Genomic DNA, 16,200 nt, shown 5'->3' on the forward strand with positions numbered 1-16,200 from the left:
CATCCATTTTTAATTGTAGTTGATGATAGATAATGACTTGCAGTCATCGTCGTTGCCTCAATGGTAGCCATAAGATGTTGTGCTTGTTGCTCCATTTTTGCAGCAGCACTCGATACTTTGCCCGTTTTAGTGATTGTGCTAACTATCAGACTTGTGCTTTGAAGTTGATATATTACCTTTCATTGCTTCAACAACTACCAACAACTTTAGCATGATTCGATTCATTGGAATTAGCCACCTAACTGCTAACTCTTTTCCCCCTTATCTTTTGTTTTTGACATTTCTATAAAATTTTATAGCTCTAAAGATTTTGATTTTAAAGAATGTATTGCACGAACTATACATATGTTAAAAGAAAGATCTGTTCACTAATATTAGAATTCTCCACAAAGTTGAAGTTAATTATAAAAGAGGTAAACATATTAGTAGACGAGTTTGATTAAACATACAACAAATACAATAAAGATCAAAGAAACATAAGATAAATTATGGATTCAATATGATCATGATATACCATTTAATTACTACAATTATGAATTATAATCACTTTATTGCTGTTATTTTCCAAGATGGCTTCGTTCGAACTAATAATGGTGACTAAGAGGACTCTATTTTTCTCCAGATCATTTTCATTTTATGGTGTTTATATGGGAAAAAATTTGGTGATTTTATCATATTAGATATTTACTTATATAATAATGTAAAATGATTCTTTGGGGTCTAATTTGGTGCTAGCATTGTCAAATGCATTTATTTGTATTTGTCGGTAAAAGGTGAAGTCGTTATCTTCGCCATTGACAAACTCTATTGAGTACCAATTTAACTACACTTGCAATGGCTTCAAATACATTTATCAATAGGATTCAAACTGAACTATATGTCAAAGGCACAGGATGACAATTCCACGACGCGTCCTCTATAATTGTGGAATAACTCATGAAATGTACAAGTCCTTGAATATCAATCAACTCAAGCGATCAATTGAAGTTTCATAAGTCGTTAAAAGAGTGGATCGAATGAATCTAATAGTCCAATCAAAATCTTTAAAGATAGCTATAGACCAACCAAGTTTAATCGATCCCTATCAAGACAATCTATTTCTTCTACTTAGTCTCGACTTAGGTGACTCATGTGGTTAGTATTGTTGGAGTTAGGTAGGATGCATTATTATTATTATTATTATTATTATTATTATTACTATGTGGAAAATGATATTTTCTGATTTTTATGATTAATCAAATTATTAAAAAAAAGCATTTCATAAAATAAATTGAAGGAAAAGGAAATAATTAAATTTAAAGATGTAAATTAGTTGGTGGCGCGTAAGATACCGGTCGCCCATCCCTTTCTACATCTCAAATCACAGCTGACTAAGCTGGACCCGTGTAACGATGTACCGGAACTACCCTTGCTCATGTCTGAATTAACGAATTTACCTTAACAGATCACGCTATAGTGTGCTACGACGACGCGGGGGTATTTTCGTCCTTTTCCCACTCTATCAGTCGGCACTCGTCGTAGCACATCAGTGCCGTCAAATTAAGAATTGACGGCCGATGATCGACTGGAACACTGGTAATTTTGATTTTTTTTTTTTGGTTATTTATTTAGAAAAAACTGGTTTCGACTAGAGTCATGGCGGAGGTAGAGGACGAGAAGAAGCGGAGGCTTTGAAGATTGATTGATTGAGAAGAAGGTGTAGGAATAAAGGACGATCGAGGAAGGGAGGGAGAGTGGGCGGGCCGGGGAGATGGGGAGGACGTCGTCGTTGGGCGGCGGAAGTAACCGGAAGTCCAGGCACCGGCGGATTGCCGACATCCTCGCTGAGGATGACGAATCCAGCGACGAATCCGTCGTGCAGGGATATGGAGGCAGCCGTTACGGTGGCGGAGGGGGAATGCTGCCGGTTTTTCTCAACGACCAGAGCGATCTGGTGGAGGTGATGCTGGAGCTCGATGAGGAGTCGATGGTGGTGCGGAGCGTCACTCCGACATCGGCGGCCGCCGCGGCAGCAGCAGCCGTGGCTGCGCCGGTCCCGTCTCGGGAATCGTCTGCGAGCTTGAGCCGGAGCTCCTCGACGGCGTCGCGGATCCGGCGCAAGTTTTCGTGGCTGCTGTCGCCGACGCGCCGACGGACCCTGGGCGAGATGCTGGAGGAGGAGGAGGCGGCGTCGGCATCAGGTTCGGGTCCTCTGCCGCCGCCCGTCGCCGCCATGTCGTCGCGCGACGCGAGGCGCATCCGGGCGCGCCTGGAGCGGACGCGATCAGGCTCGCAGCGGGCGCTTAAGGGGCTCCGATTCATCAGCCGAACGACTAAGGGAGCCGCAGCGGGGGATGCCGGTGAGCTCTGGCGACGGGTGGAGGCCCGCTTCGACACTCTCGCCAAGGATGGCTTGCTCTCCCGTGATGACTTCGGCGAATGCATTGGTCCCTTTCTATCTCCCTCACGCTTTTCGTATTTCAAGTCGGAATCGGGTTATTTATCTTGCCACCGGCGAGGTTTCAATTTTCCGATTCCATCTGTTCACAGGAATGGTGGATTCGAAGGATTTCGCGGTGGGCATCTTCGACGCCCTGGCGAGGCGGCGGCGACAGAACTTGGAGCGGATCACTAAAGAAGAACTCTACGATTTCTGGCTCCAAATTTCCGATCAAAGTTTCGACGCTCGCCTCCAAATCTTCTTCGACATGTGTGTATCCTGTATTGATATTACTTTTCTCTTCTTTAATTTGTTCTGCTTGTGATTGCTGGTGAACTTTGGTCGCCTTCTTTAATTTGTTCTGCTTGTGATAGGGTCGATACCAATGTGGATGGGAGGATAACGAGACAGGAGGTACAAGAGGTGAGTTGCTTTCTTCAATTATCAGTGTTCCAATGTGATTTTAAAGAAAACAAAAACGAATCCTATATTTGTGTTCCACTGCAGCTGATAGTTCTGAGCGCTTCAGCTAACAAGCTCGCGAAGCTCAAAGAGCAGGCAGAGGAGTACGCGGCGCTCATCATGGAAGAACTGGATCCTGAAAACCTTGGTTACATCGAGGTGAAAACCACACACCATAATTTATTCTTCTAGCAACACACCATCGATTGGAAGTCGAACGCTCTCTTAGTCACTGTTGACTGCAGCTATGGCAGCTGGAGGCTCTGCTGCTGCAACGGGACACCTACATGAACTACAGCCGGCCGCTGAGCTCCGCAAGCGCAGCAGCATGGAGCCAGAACATCACCGCCGCCGGCGGAAATGGGCCGAAACAGCAGCATCAGCGGCGGCGGCCCCGATTCAGCATCCGCCGGACAGCGGAGCGGCTGCGGATGGCGGCAAGGGAGAATTGGCAGCGGGCGTGGGTGGTGGCGCTGTGGATGATCACCATGGCGGCCCTGTTCTCCTGGAAGTTCGTGCAGTACCGGAACCGGGCGGCGTTTAGGGTGATGGGTTACTGCCTCCCCGTCGCCAAGGGTGCCGCCGAGACGCTCAAGCTCAACATGGCCCTCGTCCTTCTTCCTGTCTGCCGGAACACCCTGACCTGGCTCCGCTCAACCCGCGCTCGTCTCTTCGTCCCCTTCGACGACAACATCACCTTCCACAAGGTAGGCAAATCCCACGGTAAACGTTTTCGATTCCTCAATAGCTCTCTTCAATTAACTTCTGCCCTCTTTCTCTTCATCTCCGCTTGTTACCATACCACGTTTTGAGCTGTCAGAATATCGCAATGCTTTTTCACCTTTTAGCGTTTTAATTTTACCTATAAGCCCCCGCTGCATCACGCGCCCATCTTCTCGGTGACCTGCATTCGATTGTGCCTAAAAAAACGGCGGCGCCATTGCCTCCTGCACAAGGGACCACAGCTCGCACGCAACGTGTCGGTTCCCGCTCGTGGTAGCTGTACTTTGGCACCCATCATGACCACCCTCACTGAAGTTCTCCTGTTCCCGGCCCTCAGCAATTGTACCAATTGATTTCTTGTTATTACAGTATTGCGCCTCACAGGAAGAATTTTCATATTTGCAGACGATTGCGACGGCAATTGTGTTCGGGATTTTGCTGCACGCGGGGAATCACTTGGCGTGCGACTTCCCACGGCTGGCAAACTCGTCGCCGGCACACTACCAGGCGGTGGAGAGGTTCTTCGGATCTGAGAGGCCGACGTACGGGAGCTTGGTTGTGGGGGTGGAGGGGTTGACGGGGATCGCAATGGTGGTGCTGATGTGCGTCTCGTTCACCCTTGCGACGCATCGCTTCAGGAAAAACGGCGTCCATCTCCCCTTCCCTCTCAATCGCCTCACCGGCTTCAACGCCTTCTGGTACTCCCACCACCTCCTCGCCGTCGTCTACCTCCTCCTCCTCCTCCACGGCTACTTCGTCTACCTCATCCACGAGTGGTACCAGCGAACGGTATGTATTATTTGTTACCATCGCTTGTTTTTTTACCTTGCCATCCGTAACCAAATTGGAAAGTTGAACTTCAGGGAACTCCTTAGATCGGTTTAGGTGAACAGGATACTTAAGAAATGCAGTTAATGATATGAAATATACACTTGATTTTCTCCACGTTCAAACTTTGCACACCTCTTCTTTTTTTCTTCAGATTCCTACTTTCTCCACATGCATGACCATCAAACTGCTAATTTCTATTGTCAAATTGACAGTTCACCGTAGAGTATATATCTTGTACAAGAGTTTGAAATTATATATTTTGTTGGTATTGGACTCAGCAAAGGCTTGGGATTTGCGCAACACCTCACATGAAAGGATATAATTGTTGTTTTCCTTATTAAATTCCAAAGTTAGGTACCAATTGCACCTTGCAATTATTGAAATGAGGACCTTATGAGAGATGCCTGTATCATCACATATCTTAATATTTAAGAAACTCTCGCTATCTTATTAGAGAGCATGTTGTAATCATACTTGTCAGTGTAAACATGACTAAGATGGGTTGTTGTAAACTGACTAAATTGTGGCAGCATTTTAACAAAACTAAAATTCTGGTCTGCATTTTGTTAGAAAAAGGAGGAAAAATCAGGGTAGGGAGTATTTTGCAAGATACAAACCCATGGGGCAAATGAGCTTTTCCTTCTTACTTAATTTGACGTACTTGCCTAGCATTAAGGATAGTATGATGGAATAGCAGTTCACCTTCTACTTGTTAATATAATAGTAGTTTGCCACCGTATGTCTATTGCATAATCTCTTTTTTTTGTTCCTGTTTGAAAAATCCCTATCATCTAATCTATCTATTTGGAATCTGTCAAACCTTAATTTAATCACCTCTCTATTATATTAATTCTCTAAGCATCATCTTTATTTCATACGCATAATTATCTGTTTTCATTTCACAACAGACCCACGTGGTGATCTATTAATGTGAGCTTAACTACTCAAATAACCTCCATTGTGTTGTGGATTTTTAACATATTAGTTGAAACTATCCCTTCTTTTTTTTAGGCACTAGTCAGTCCAAATTTCTTGTTTTTTCCAGTTCTTGAATCTGTATGGAGTCTGGTCCATTTTTAGGTTGATTATTCAGGCAGGTCAAATCCTTTGTAAAATTATTTTCTATGAAATTGGACTTTGACTTATCAACATGCTCAATCATGGAGCATTTTGGAATCTACATTTTGCCACAATTTCTCATTTGGCTGTTTGCAATGGGGTGGGGGGTGTCAACTAGAGGTTGGTCCGCCACATGGGATTTGTCTATTTTCTTTTCTCCTTTGGACATCATGTACCAAAGAAGACCCTACCACGATGTCAAGGCTGGCAATTACTGCACTCTTACTTTATTTGTAAAATTAGTTTGAACTACTCCTGTCGAACTATTTGGACTATAGTGATGTTTACAAACTGTTCCTTGAAAAATTTTTTGGTACATCTCCCCTTAAAAACATTACCTCAACTAAAAAGGTTGACCATTTTCTCATATCAGGTATACATGTTCAGTTACTGTCATTTACCCTCAATGAATCTTTGTAGCTTTCCTCAGGGTAGATTTCCCACATCAAGTATACATGGCTATTGTACTTCTAAAAGGACTTTAACTAATTAATTTGGCTAATTGATTTAGTGATTTAAACAGACGTGGATGTACATTTGTGTTCCATTGCTTCTCTACGCGGGGGAACGAAATCTAAGAGCCTTCCGCTCCAAAGCTTACTATGTCAAGATCTTAAAGGTAAATGTTTCCTTCATCACTGGACACATTAGCTTCTTGTGTATTTTTTCTCTAATGATGACATAATATATGCTTATATTGTCCTTCAATCTTACCAAACTTTTACTTTTCATCAAGAACATTGAACTATTTCAATCAATTTCATATGAGGCTTAATGTGATGAAGTAATATCACATTATTAGTTATAACCAATTCCTCTATGTAGGTCTCAATGCTACCTGGTAACGTGTTGACTGTGACAATGTCCAAGCCTAATGGATTTCGGTATCGAAGTGGACAGTACATATTTCTGCAGTGCCCTACCATTTCCCCATTTGAATGGTTGGAATTCAAACTCATTCTCCATAGCCAATTATTGAAGTTTGTTTTGTAAAAAATTCTGATGATTGTAAAAAAAAAAAATCATGCTAACAGGCATCCTTTCTCTATTACATCGGCACCTGGTGATGATTACCTCAGTGTCCACATTCGAACCAATGGTGACTGGACCCAGGAGCTCAAACGCATATTTATAGAGAATTACTTCACACCACACTCAGTAGGAAAAGCTACATTTGATGGATTAGGTTCTCTAGGACAGAAGAGGTGATCAAGCTTACAAAGTTACAGTAAAAGGCATCTCTAAAGCTACTCAGAAGGTGAAAGAACTAACTTCAATTCGACTGTTGGCAGGTTGCCACGGCTGTTCGTCGACGGCCCTTATGGTGCCCCAGCACAAGACTTCAGAAATTATGATGTTCTACTTTTGGTTGGACTTGGCATAGGAGCTACACCTTTTATCAGCATTCTCAGGGACCTACTCAACAACATAAAGTTGGCTGATGAACTAATGGTAAAGTTTTGTCTACATGATTTATTGAATCAGTTTATTGTTAGGACCAAAAGTAGCTAGGGGGGGGGGGGGTGAATAGCTCGTCGCGTTCGCTCGTTGCTCGGCGTTGCTTGTTCCTTCAAAGATGTGCAGCGGAAAATACAGAAACAAACACACAACGCTAACACGGTTGGTTTTACTTGGTATCCACCTCACAAGAGGTGACTAATCCAAGGATCCACACCAACACACACACCCTCCACTAAATAAAACTCTCCTTTATGGTAACTACCAAGGGCGGAGAAGCCCTACAAGACTCAATACAAGAAGAGAGGGAAAGGATACAAGAAATACAAGCTTACAAGCTTACAATGAGTATAAACCCTAACCCTAGCTTCTCTTCTTGGCTTTGATCCGCCTTGACTTGGAAAACTTCCAAGATCCTTCAAGAACGGCGATCTGAGCTTTGTGAGAGCTGTGGAGGAGTGAATCGGAGAATGATACCGCAGCCATCACATGCCCGCAGCTATAAACGACGCCAACGGTCGGATCCCGATCGATTCAATATTCCCAATCGAACGGAGGCTTTTGATCGATCCACGGATCAGCTGATCAATCGACATATCACGGATCGATCAGCTCGATCGGGCTAGCTTTCTTCGCAACAATCGTCTAATCGATCGATTGATCGATTGGGCTCTGGCTCAATCGATCAGGTGATCATTCGACCATCCCAAACTTGATTAACTCAAGTCCAAACCTCCCAAAACCAACATCCGGCCAACCTCGACTTGTTAGGGCTCTTCATTGCCTAGCATCTAGTCGCCCTCGACCTGCTAGGACTTCCTTACCAAGTGTCCGGCCAACTCTTCGATCCACTTGGACTTTTCTCGTGCCAAGCGTCCAATCAACCTTGACCTACTTGGACTTTTCTCTGTCAAGTATCCGGCCATCCTTGACCCACTTGGATTTCTCCACACCGGATGTCCAATCATCCTCGATCCATCCTGGATTTTCCTGCCTGGCTTCACTCACCGAGACTTTCACCCAGCTTCACTCACTAGGGTTTCCATCATCGCCTAGCTTCACTCACTAGGACTTTCCCACCGCTTCACTCACCAGGATTTCCATCCGCCTAGCTTCACCACTAGGACTTCCTCTACCTGACTTCACTCTCTAGAACTTCCTCACTTCAGTTTCCAGTCCTCTTCACCCACTTGGACTTTCTTCACCAGTCTTTCATTTTGCCTAACATCCCGCTTAGACTTAGATTATCCAACAACCTCGACCTACTTGACTCTTCTTCAATCAATATCTTATGTCACAAACATCTAAACCCAAACCAAGACTCACTTGGTTACCCAGTCAACCTTGACCGAGGGATATTGCACCAACAATCTCCCCTTTGATGTTCGACAATACCACAATAACACTTACAATCCCATATGTAAGTTAGGCTAATCCCATAGCCTCCTTCTTCATGCCACTAGGTAATGAAGCATAAATTAAGCTCTTCATTCTCCCCAAGAGGGCAAACTCCCTCTAGGTAATGAAAGCCTAACTTACCCTTCATAAGTCCTTTCATTCTCCCCTGACCTTCCCATAGGTAATGAAGGCCTAAGCTTAACCATACATTCTCCCCTATTGGCACACATCAACCCATCGTTGGACACACATCAACCTATGCTCCACTTGGGCACACTTCAACAAATCCATTTGTTGAAGACTCTCCCGAAGAGTTGCTCATCGTTGTTCACAACATCACTCGTTGTGATCAACACGATAATGAAGGTCCCATACCCTTCATTTATCCTTAACTTCTCCCTCAATGTAGACAACTACCCAACCTTGAGCATTATCTACCACTTGAGTGTCCACTTGAAATAATGAGGATATCCACTCCCCATTTTTCCCATTTCAAGTTTAAATGCTCAACCTTGAGCAAGTTCACAACAGAAGGTTAACCACCTTCCAAGGTTCATGAAAAATAATTTTCATGTCTTTAAAGAGTCCCTCCCCCTAAAGACATGGTGGTAACTTCTGTCATTGCACCAACAATGACTTGGAATCCCTAAAACATTAGGAAACCCAAATTTAGAAGTTTTGAGGTTCAAATATTCAAAATTTGAAACACACCTCAACCTAAACTTCAACTTAGCCTTCCTTAACCAACCCATCCTTGTTTTCATATGAAAACACCCTTTTTATGGATACAAATGTATTTTAGGGGTTTGGAATGGTTACCTAGACTAAAATAGGTTCAAAGATGCTGAAATCAGGCCTTCCCAGCCAAAACCAGCAACTTGGATCGATTGAAGTTGGGTTCCAATCGATTGAACCTTTCTGAATCGATCCACTGATCGATTCAGACTCCCTGGATCGATCGGCTGATCGATCCAGCGAGCTTCTGCTCGCGGGAATTGCCGTTTGAATCGATCCATGGATCGATTCAGGAACTCCAATCGATCCATGGATCGATCGGAGCTCTGATAGTTGCTGAAATTCCATTTCAGTCAACTTCAGAAACCCCTAGAAAATTCTACAAAAATCCAAAAATTATGAAATTTCGTGTAGACATTATTTAGGGCGTTTACTATCACAGAAAAATAGTTTTCTATGAAAATACATCATATTTTCAAAGATTGACACAAACTTGAAAACTTGCAAAAACTTTAGTGTTTCTCTTCAAGTTTGTGTCTAACTATTCAATGGTGATTACTATCAAAAGATAGCCTTCACCAAGGTTTTCCAAAAACATTTTAAAACATTTTCAAAACCAATATCCCATCACATTCCTTGGGCTTAATGCACATGACTTGTACATTAGCTTTCCCAATGATGGGAAAACACATAACTATGTGTTTTGATGAACCTAAAACTCAAAGGAATGCACTAAATCAACATCTTGAGCTTTGTTCATCATCCTAACATCTCATTTGTATCTATTGTGGACAAAACACATACAAGTCATCTTAGAGGTCTTTGTGAGATGTAAAATTTGGTTTTGCCCTATTCTAGGGATCATGCATATCTATCTAGGCATTTTAGAGATATTAGACATCCACCCAGGATGTCACTTGTTAATAAGTGTCGTTAAATGCCATTCGTCCTTAATTACAAGGAATTAAACTAAATGCATGATTATGTTATGGCATACATCAAAAGAAAATAATTTTCAAAAGAAAATATCATATTACTACATGATGTATGAATGTCATGACATGGTATTTTTGGATTTTCCATAATAAAACATGAATGCAAAAACTAGACATGATGTCATGGCATATGATGGGCAAACAATCATGGCAAGATTTAGCATAAATAAAATATACCTAGATTAACTATCTAAGTATCCTTAAAGTCTTAGCTAAACTTACAACTTAAACCTAGATTGCCCTAAAGTGCTACAAGAGAATGCCAAAGCCTAAATTTGGCATTTCTAATTTCCTTGATTTAATGTATGCCAATTGAAAATAAACATGTCCTCAAATGTTGGCATATTCCATTTTTCCTCAAGAGTAGCACTTTTAAATTTAAGGCCCGGATTGTCTTAAATTGCCTAAGAACATACCAAAATCCCAACTTGATAGTTCTTATGAATTTCCCAATATGTGCCATTTAAGTTTAAAATCAATTCTTCCACCATTAGGCACATTTTACTCTTTCAAGGAGTAAATAATAATTCCATTTCATTTTCAAAGGTTAACACAACCTTGAAAATGCTCCTTGAGTGTCAATTTCCTCAAAGTTGGGTTAACTACCCTTCTAATCGGAGTTGACACTCTCTAACCCATCTATGGGGTAGAGAAGATGCTCCTAGGAACCCAAAACCTATTGGTGCTCCTTGGATGCTCTAGGTATTCACTAGGGATAACTTCCCTAGATACCTTCCTAGTGACCTTGTTGGGCTTCTTAGAAGCCTTGGTCACATTTTCTAGGTCAACTCTAGGGATAACCTCCCTTGTGACCTTGTTTGTGACTTTCTTAGACTTCTTAGAAGTCTTAGTCACATTTATTGCAAAAATACTCTTAGGGATGACTTCCCTAGTATTCTTGGCTTGACCACTAGACCTAGGGTTTGTTCCATAACTATATGGAACTCTATGGTAAGAGGGCACATCCTTCTTAGCCTTTGGTTTGTATCCCAAACCTCTATGGCCATTAGATGACCTTTGTGCTCCTAGACCTAGGCTATGCTCATTTTGCCCTTTTAGGATATTTTCCATCCTTTTTAGGGTCTTTTCCATTTTATCAAGCCTTGATCTCAAGACTTGATTTTCTATCACTAAGTCCTTAGTTTTTGGTTTTTCATTTGATCCATGAGCATTTTTATTCTTGGGCTTGTATCTATTATCCTTAGTGTTCTTGCCCAAATGTCTATCTACCTTCCTAACCTTAGGTTGGGTAGTCTTGGCATGTAGGGCCACATGTTTTTCCTTAATGCCCTCATGCTTTCTATTCTTATGGTAAATTGCATTAAAATGATAAAAATTTGATCTATTATCCTTTTTACCATAACGTAAAGGGGTAGGCTCAATAAATGTTACCTTCTTCTTTACCTTGGAGGCTCCCCCTTGACTAGTGCCTCCTTGAGCCTTGACCATCTTCTTCCCCTTGGGGCATTGACTTCGGTAATGCCCTTTTTGTTGACACAAGAAGCACACAATGTGCTCCTTGCTCTTCTTTGTCCCGGGGGTGGTCTCCTTGGGCTTCTCCTTGCCCTTTTGTGTCACTTGACCCTTTTTCTTGGCCAAGTTGGGACACTTGCTCTTGTAGTGCCCACTTTCCCTACACTCAAAACATATTATATGATTTTTATTTTTAATTGAAACATTTATACCTTCTTGTGTAGGGGTGGTGCTTTCTCCTCCATGTGATGTGGATGTAGGGGCTTCCTCTTGATCCGATAGTGATGCTCCTCCATTTGATTTTCCTTGACTTGTGGAGGTGGAAGCTTCTTCATCCTCTTCATCTCTTGACCCGGATGTAGAAGCTTCTCCTTCTTCTTGATCCGGTGTCACCAAGGATTGCTTCCCCTCAATCCTAGAGGTGGAGGCTTCATCATCTTGAATATGAAACAAGGAGTATGCTCCCTCCTTGTTCCCTTCGTTGCATTCCCTTGAGGATGAAGCTTCTTGGATTTCCTCTTCTTCGGAGGTTGAGCATCTCTCAACCTCGGAGTCCTCCTCTTGGTCTTGCTCCAAAGAGTCACCCTCTCTGGATTCTTCATGATCTGGTACAGTGGAGGGGATCTCATGAATTCTTGCCAATTTGCTCCAAAGCTCCTTGGCATCTTCAAACTCTCCAATTTGTTCCAAGATGTTTCTTGGCAATAAATTGACCAAAAGCTTGGTCACTTTGTCATTGGCCTCATATCTTTGGATTTGGTCTTTGCTCCACTTGCTCCTTTTGAGTACTTTGCCCTTGGAATTTGTGGGAGCTTTAAAACCTTCCATGAGAGCAAACCATTGCTCTATCTCCATCATAAGAAAATTTTCGATTCTTGATTTCCAAGAATCGAAGCTTGTAGATGAATATGGTGGAGCCACCCTTGTGTCAAATCCAAGCCCATCTTGGAATTGCATCTTGAAGTCGAGCTTGATAAAATCTTGAACTTGAAGAATTTGCTCCAACTTCTTCACCCTCTAGCTTTTCTTGTTATACTTGACCCTTCCGGCGATGATTCCGGTGAAGAGCGGCCTTGCTCTGATACCACCTGTTAGGACCAAAAGTAGCTAGAGGGGGGGTGAATAGCTCGTCGCTCGGCGTTGCTTGTTCCTTCAAAGATGTGCAGCGGAAAATACGGAAACAAACACAACAACGCTAACACGGTTGGTTTTACTTGGTATCCACCTCACAAGAGGTGACTAATCCAAGGATCCACACCACACACACACCCTCCACTAATAAAACTCTCCTTTATGGTAACTAGGGCGGAGAAGCCCTACAAGACTCAATACAAGAAGAGAGGAAAGGATACAAGAAATACAAGCTTACAAGCTTACAATGAGTATAAACCCTAACCCTAGCTTCTCTTCTTGGCTTGATCCGCCTCTTGACTTGGAAAACTTCCAAGATCCTTCAAGAAGCGATCCGAGCTTTGGAGTCTTGTGGAGGAGTCAGAAATGGAGTGAATCGGAGAATGATACCGCATCACACGCAGCTATAAACGACGCCAACGGTTGGATCCCGATCGATTCGAATATTCCCAATCGATCGGGAGGCTTGGATCGATCCACGGATCGATCCGGCGCTTATCGAGGAACCCCCAATCGATCCATCGATCGATTGGGACCTCTGATCGATCCACGGATCGATCCGAGGCTCATTCCAGATAGTCCGGATCGATCCACCGATCGATCGAGTCCTGAATCGATCAGACGATCCAAAGACTTGATTTTGTCCAAAACCAAGTCCCAAACCTCCCAAACCAACATCCGGTCAACCTCGACTGTTGGTATGTCATGCCTAGCATCTAGTCGCTCCCTTGACCTGCTAGGACTCCCTTACCAAGTGTCCGGTCAATCCCTTTGACCCACTTGGACTTTTCTCTGTGCCAAGTATCCGGTCAATCCCTTTGACCTACTTGGACTTTTCTCTGTGCCAAGTATCCGGTCAATCCTTTGACCTACTTGGACTTCCCAACACCAGATGTCCAATCATCCTTGATCCATCTGGATTTTCCCTTGCCTGGCTTCACTCACCAGGACTTTCACCTAGCTTCACTCACTAGGGTTTTCCATCTGCCTAGCTTCACTCACTAGGACTTTCACCTGGCTTCACTCACCAGGATTTCCATCTGCCTAGCTTCACTCACTAGGACTTCCTTCTGCCTGGCTTCACTCACCAGGACTTTTCTTCTGCCTGGCTTCACTTACCAGGACTTTCCTTCTGCCTGGCTTCACTCACCAGGACTTTCATACTGCCTAGCTTCACTCACTAGGTCTTTCATTTTGCCTAACATCTCAGTTAGGACTTCCCAGTCAAGTATCCAGTCAACCTTGACCTACTTGACTCTTCTTCAATCAATATCTTATTGTCAAACATCTAAACCCAAACCAAGACTCAGCTTGGTTACCCAGGTCAACCTTGACCTGAGGGATATTGCACCAACATTTATGTTTTTTTTGGTTTTATTGAACATTCTGTTACCTGGAATTTTATCTTTTTGTCCTGCTGGAAAATTTTTAGGATCTAGCAATGGAAACTAGCAGGTCTGAAATTAGCAGTGCTAGCTACAGCCTTTCCACATCCAGTAGCATCAACAAGAAGAGATCCCACAGAACTAGTAGTGCTCATTTCTACTGGGTTACTAGAGAGGCAGGATCCTTTGAATGGTTTAAGGGAGTGATGAATGATGTTGCTGACATGGACAAAAAGGTTCGTTTGTTTTTGAAAAGTTATTTAATTAAGTAATTAAGGTGGGAAGAAATGAAGAAATTTTAAAAAATAAGTAAACCTCCTTTTGTTCGGGACAGGGTATTATAGAGATGCACAATTACTTGACAAGCGTTTACGAAGAGCGAGATGCCAGGACTACTCTCCTCTCAATGGTACAGGCTCTGAATCATGCAAAGCATGGAGTTGATATTGTCTCAGGCATCCGAGTAAGTACTAATTAGAGAAACTTGATCATGTTGCATATTGCGTTAACCTCAAGTGTTTAAGATTCTTTTTTTTTTCTCATATAGGTATTATTACTTTCATATTATCACTGAAATGCTTTAGAATGTTGCATTAATGGTTGATGTTATTAATCTCTCAGGTGAGAACTCACTTTGCGAGGCCAAATTGGAAAGAAGTCTTCACTAAGTTAGCTTCCAAGCATCCTGGTGCCACTGTTGGTAATTACTTCACATATAAAACCATTCCCTGTTCAAAAACCTCAAGATCATGTATTTAGTTTCCTACTTTCAGAACTTTATACCTTGTTAAGGCTAGGCATGTTTTTAAATCAATGTTGTTAATAATTCAACTGTTTGACACAGGTGTATTCTACTGTGGAGCACCAACCCTAGCAAAAGAACTGAGGAATTTGTCACTTGAGATGAGCCACAAAACCTCAACACGCTTCCACTTCCACAAAGAATACTTCTAATTGTGGATACAAGATATAGATTCTAATATAAAATTGATAGGAGCTAATACTTATTATTATATTTATTAATGTATATAACCTGCATAATTCACAGAAGCAAAATAATCACAGAGCACAAGTTCTGGTAGACGAGATAGAATTCAAGCACAGTACATGAATTTATTAGTGAGTAGAAACAATACAATTTGTCCTTTGATGACCTTTTGTTTTCCCCATATTGTGTTTGAGATCTCAAACTTATTCAGAAGCAGCAGATTCTACAATTGGGTATATGAACTTTTTGGTACTAAACAAGACTTTTTATCATGCTATAGTTTCATTATTTCTTGAAACAAGCACTCATCCATCAGTAATTTTCTTTTTCACTATGTTTTTTTCTTGATATTATTGTGGTTGCTATCTCAGTGGAATATATTCGTCTTTAGGTTTTCCTTTACAGGCTTCAAAGCCACTAAAGCTGCTGGTGAGATTGATGTTTCAATTTTTTTTATTGATTCGTATTCTCTTTAGATATTTGCACTTGGAAACATTATTAATTTTTTATTCTTCTTTTGAGACAGTGACTGATTGAAACACACTTATTTTAGGGAAAACAAATAAGAAGGGCCTCTCGAATCGTTGAAGGGTTTCCTCTTTGATTTTTTATCAAAAAAAAAAAATAGCATCCTATCTCATTAGTTACACAGGAACTCTGCGGTGTTTGATCGATTTTGCTTTTTTGGTAGTTGTTTTAAATTTAAATCCTGAATTGATCGGCTAATTTCATGAATACGATAAGTTTGCATCGTAGTAGTTATTGAATTGTAACAGTTACCATGTGAATATTATTTAATATAATAAATTCATATTATAACCATTATAATTTTATAATTATTATTAAAGTAAATATAATTGTTATTAAAGTAAATATTAAATGAAGATCATGTCCGTATTGTAATAGTGATGATTTCATAGCTACTGCATATAAATGGTAGTAATTATAAAATTGTAATTGTTATAATATGTAATAGTTATCGATTAGTTTATGCCTTCATGATCTAAACTTGAAATTATTATTTTTTAAAAATTAAAATTGATCGAATAATATAGTTGAGAATAATTATGTAATTTTACATAG

The 16,200-nt window shown here is 41.6% G+C and overlaps 1 protein-coding gene across 1 annotated transcript; it reads left to right on the top strand.

Moving 5' to 3' along the window:
* The first annotated feature begins 1,624 nt into the window (after positions 1–1,624).
* On the top strand, positions 1,625–15,346 carry LOC122051774 (respiratory burst oxidase homolog protein E-like). Its single transcript, XM_042613051.1, has 14 exons — positions 1,625–2,426; positions 2,530–2,689; positions 2,794–2,842; positions 2,927–3,040; positions 3,127–3,588; positions 4,010–4,393; positions 6,078–6,173; positions 6,380–6,495; positions 6,589–6,759; positions 6,847–7,006; positions 14,177–14,365; positions 14,464–14,592; positions 14,751–14,829; positions 14,974–15,346. Exons 1-14 carry the CDS (start codon positions 1,751–1,753, stop codon positions 15,081–15,083), a joined length of 2,895 nt encoding a protein of 964 aa, XP_042468985.1. The 5' UTR covers positions 1,625–1,750; the 3' UTR covers positions 15,084–15,346.
* The last annotated feature ends 854 nt before the right edge of the window (positions 15,347–16,200 follow it).

This window comes from Zingiber officinale, chromosome 3A (genome assembly GCF_018446385.1).
Source record: "Zingiber officinale cultivar Zhangliang chromosome 3A, Zo_v1.1, whole genome shotgun sequence".
In the NCBI taxonomy this organism is placed as follows: Eukaryota; Viridiplantae; Streptophyta; class Magnoliopsida; order Zingiberales; family Zingiberaceae; genus Zingiber; species Zingiber officinale.

What these genes read in the sequence shown, in the direction of transcription:
- LOC122051774 (XM_042613051.1), top strand. Translation starts at nt 1,751, where the DNA reads ATGGGGAGGACGTCGTCGTTGGGCGGCGGAAGTAACCGGAAGTCCAGG. An exon ending in ACTATGTCAAGATCTTAAAG is followed by an intron (nt 6,174 to 6,379) that starts GTAAATGTTTCC and finishes TCCTCTATGTAG; the next exon opens with GTCTCAATGCTACCTGGTAA. An exon ending in GCATCCTGGTGCCACTGTTG is followed by an intron (nt 14,830 to 14,973) that starts GTAATTACTTCA and finishes TGTTTGACACAG; the next exon opens with GTGTATTCTACTGTGGAGCA.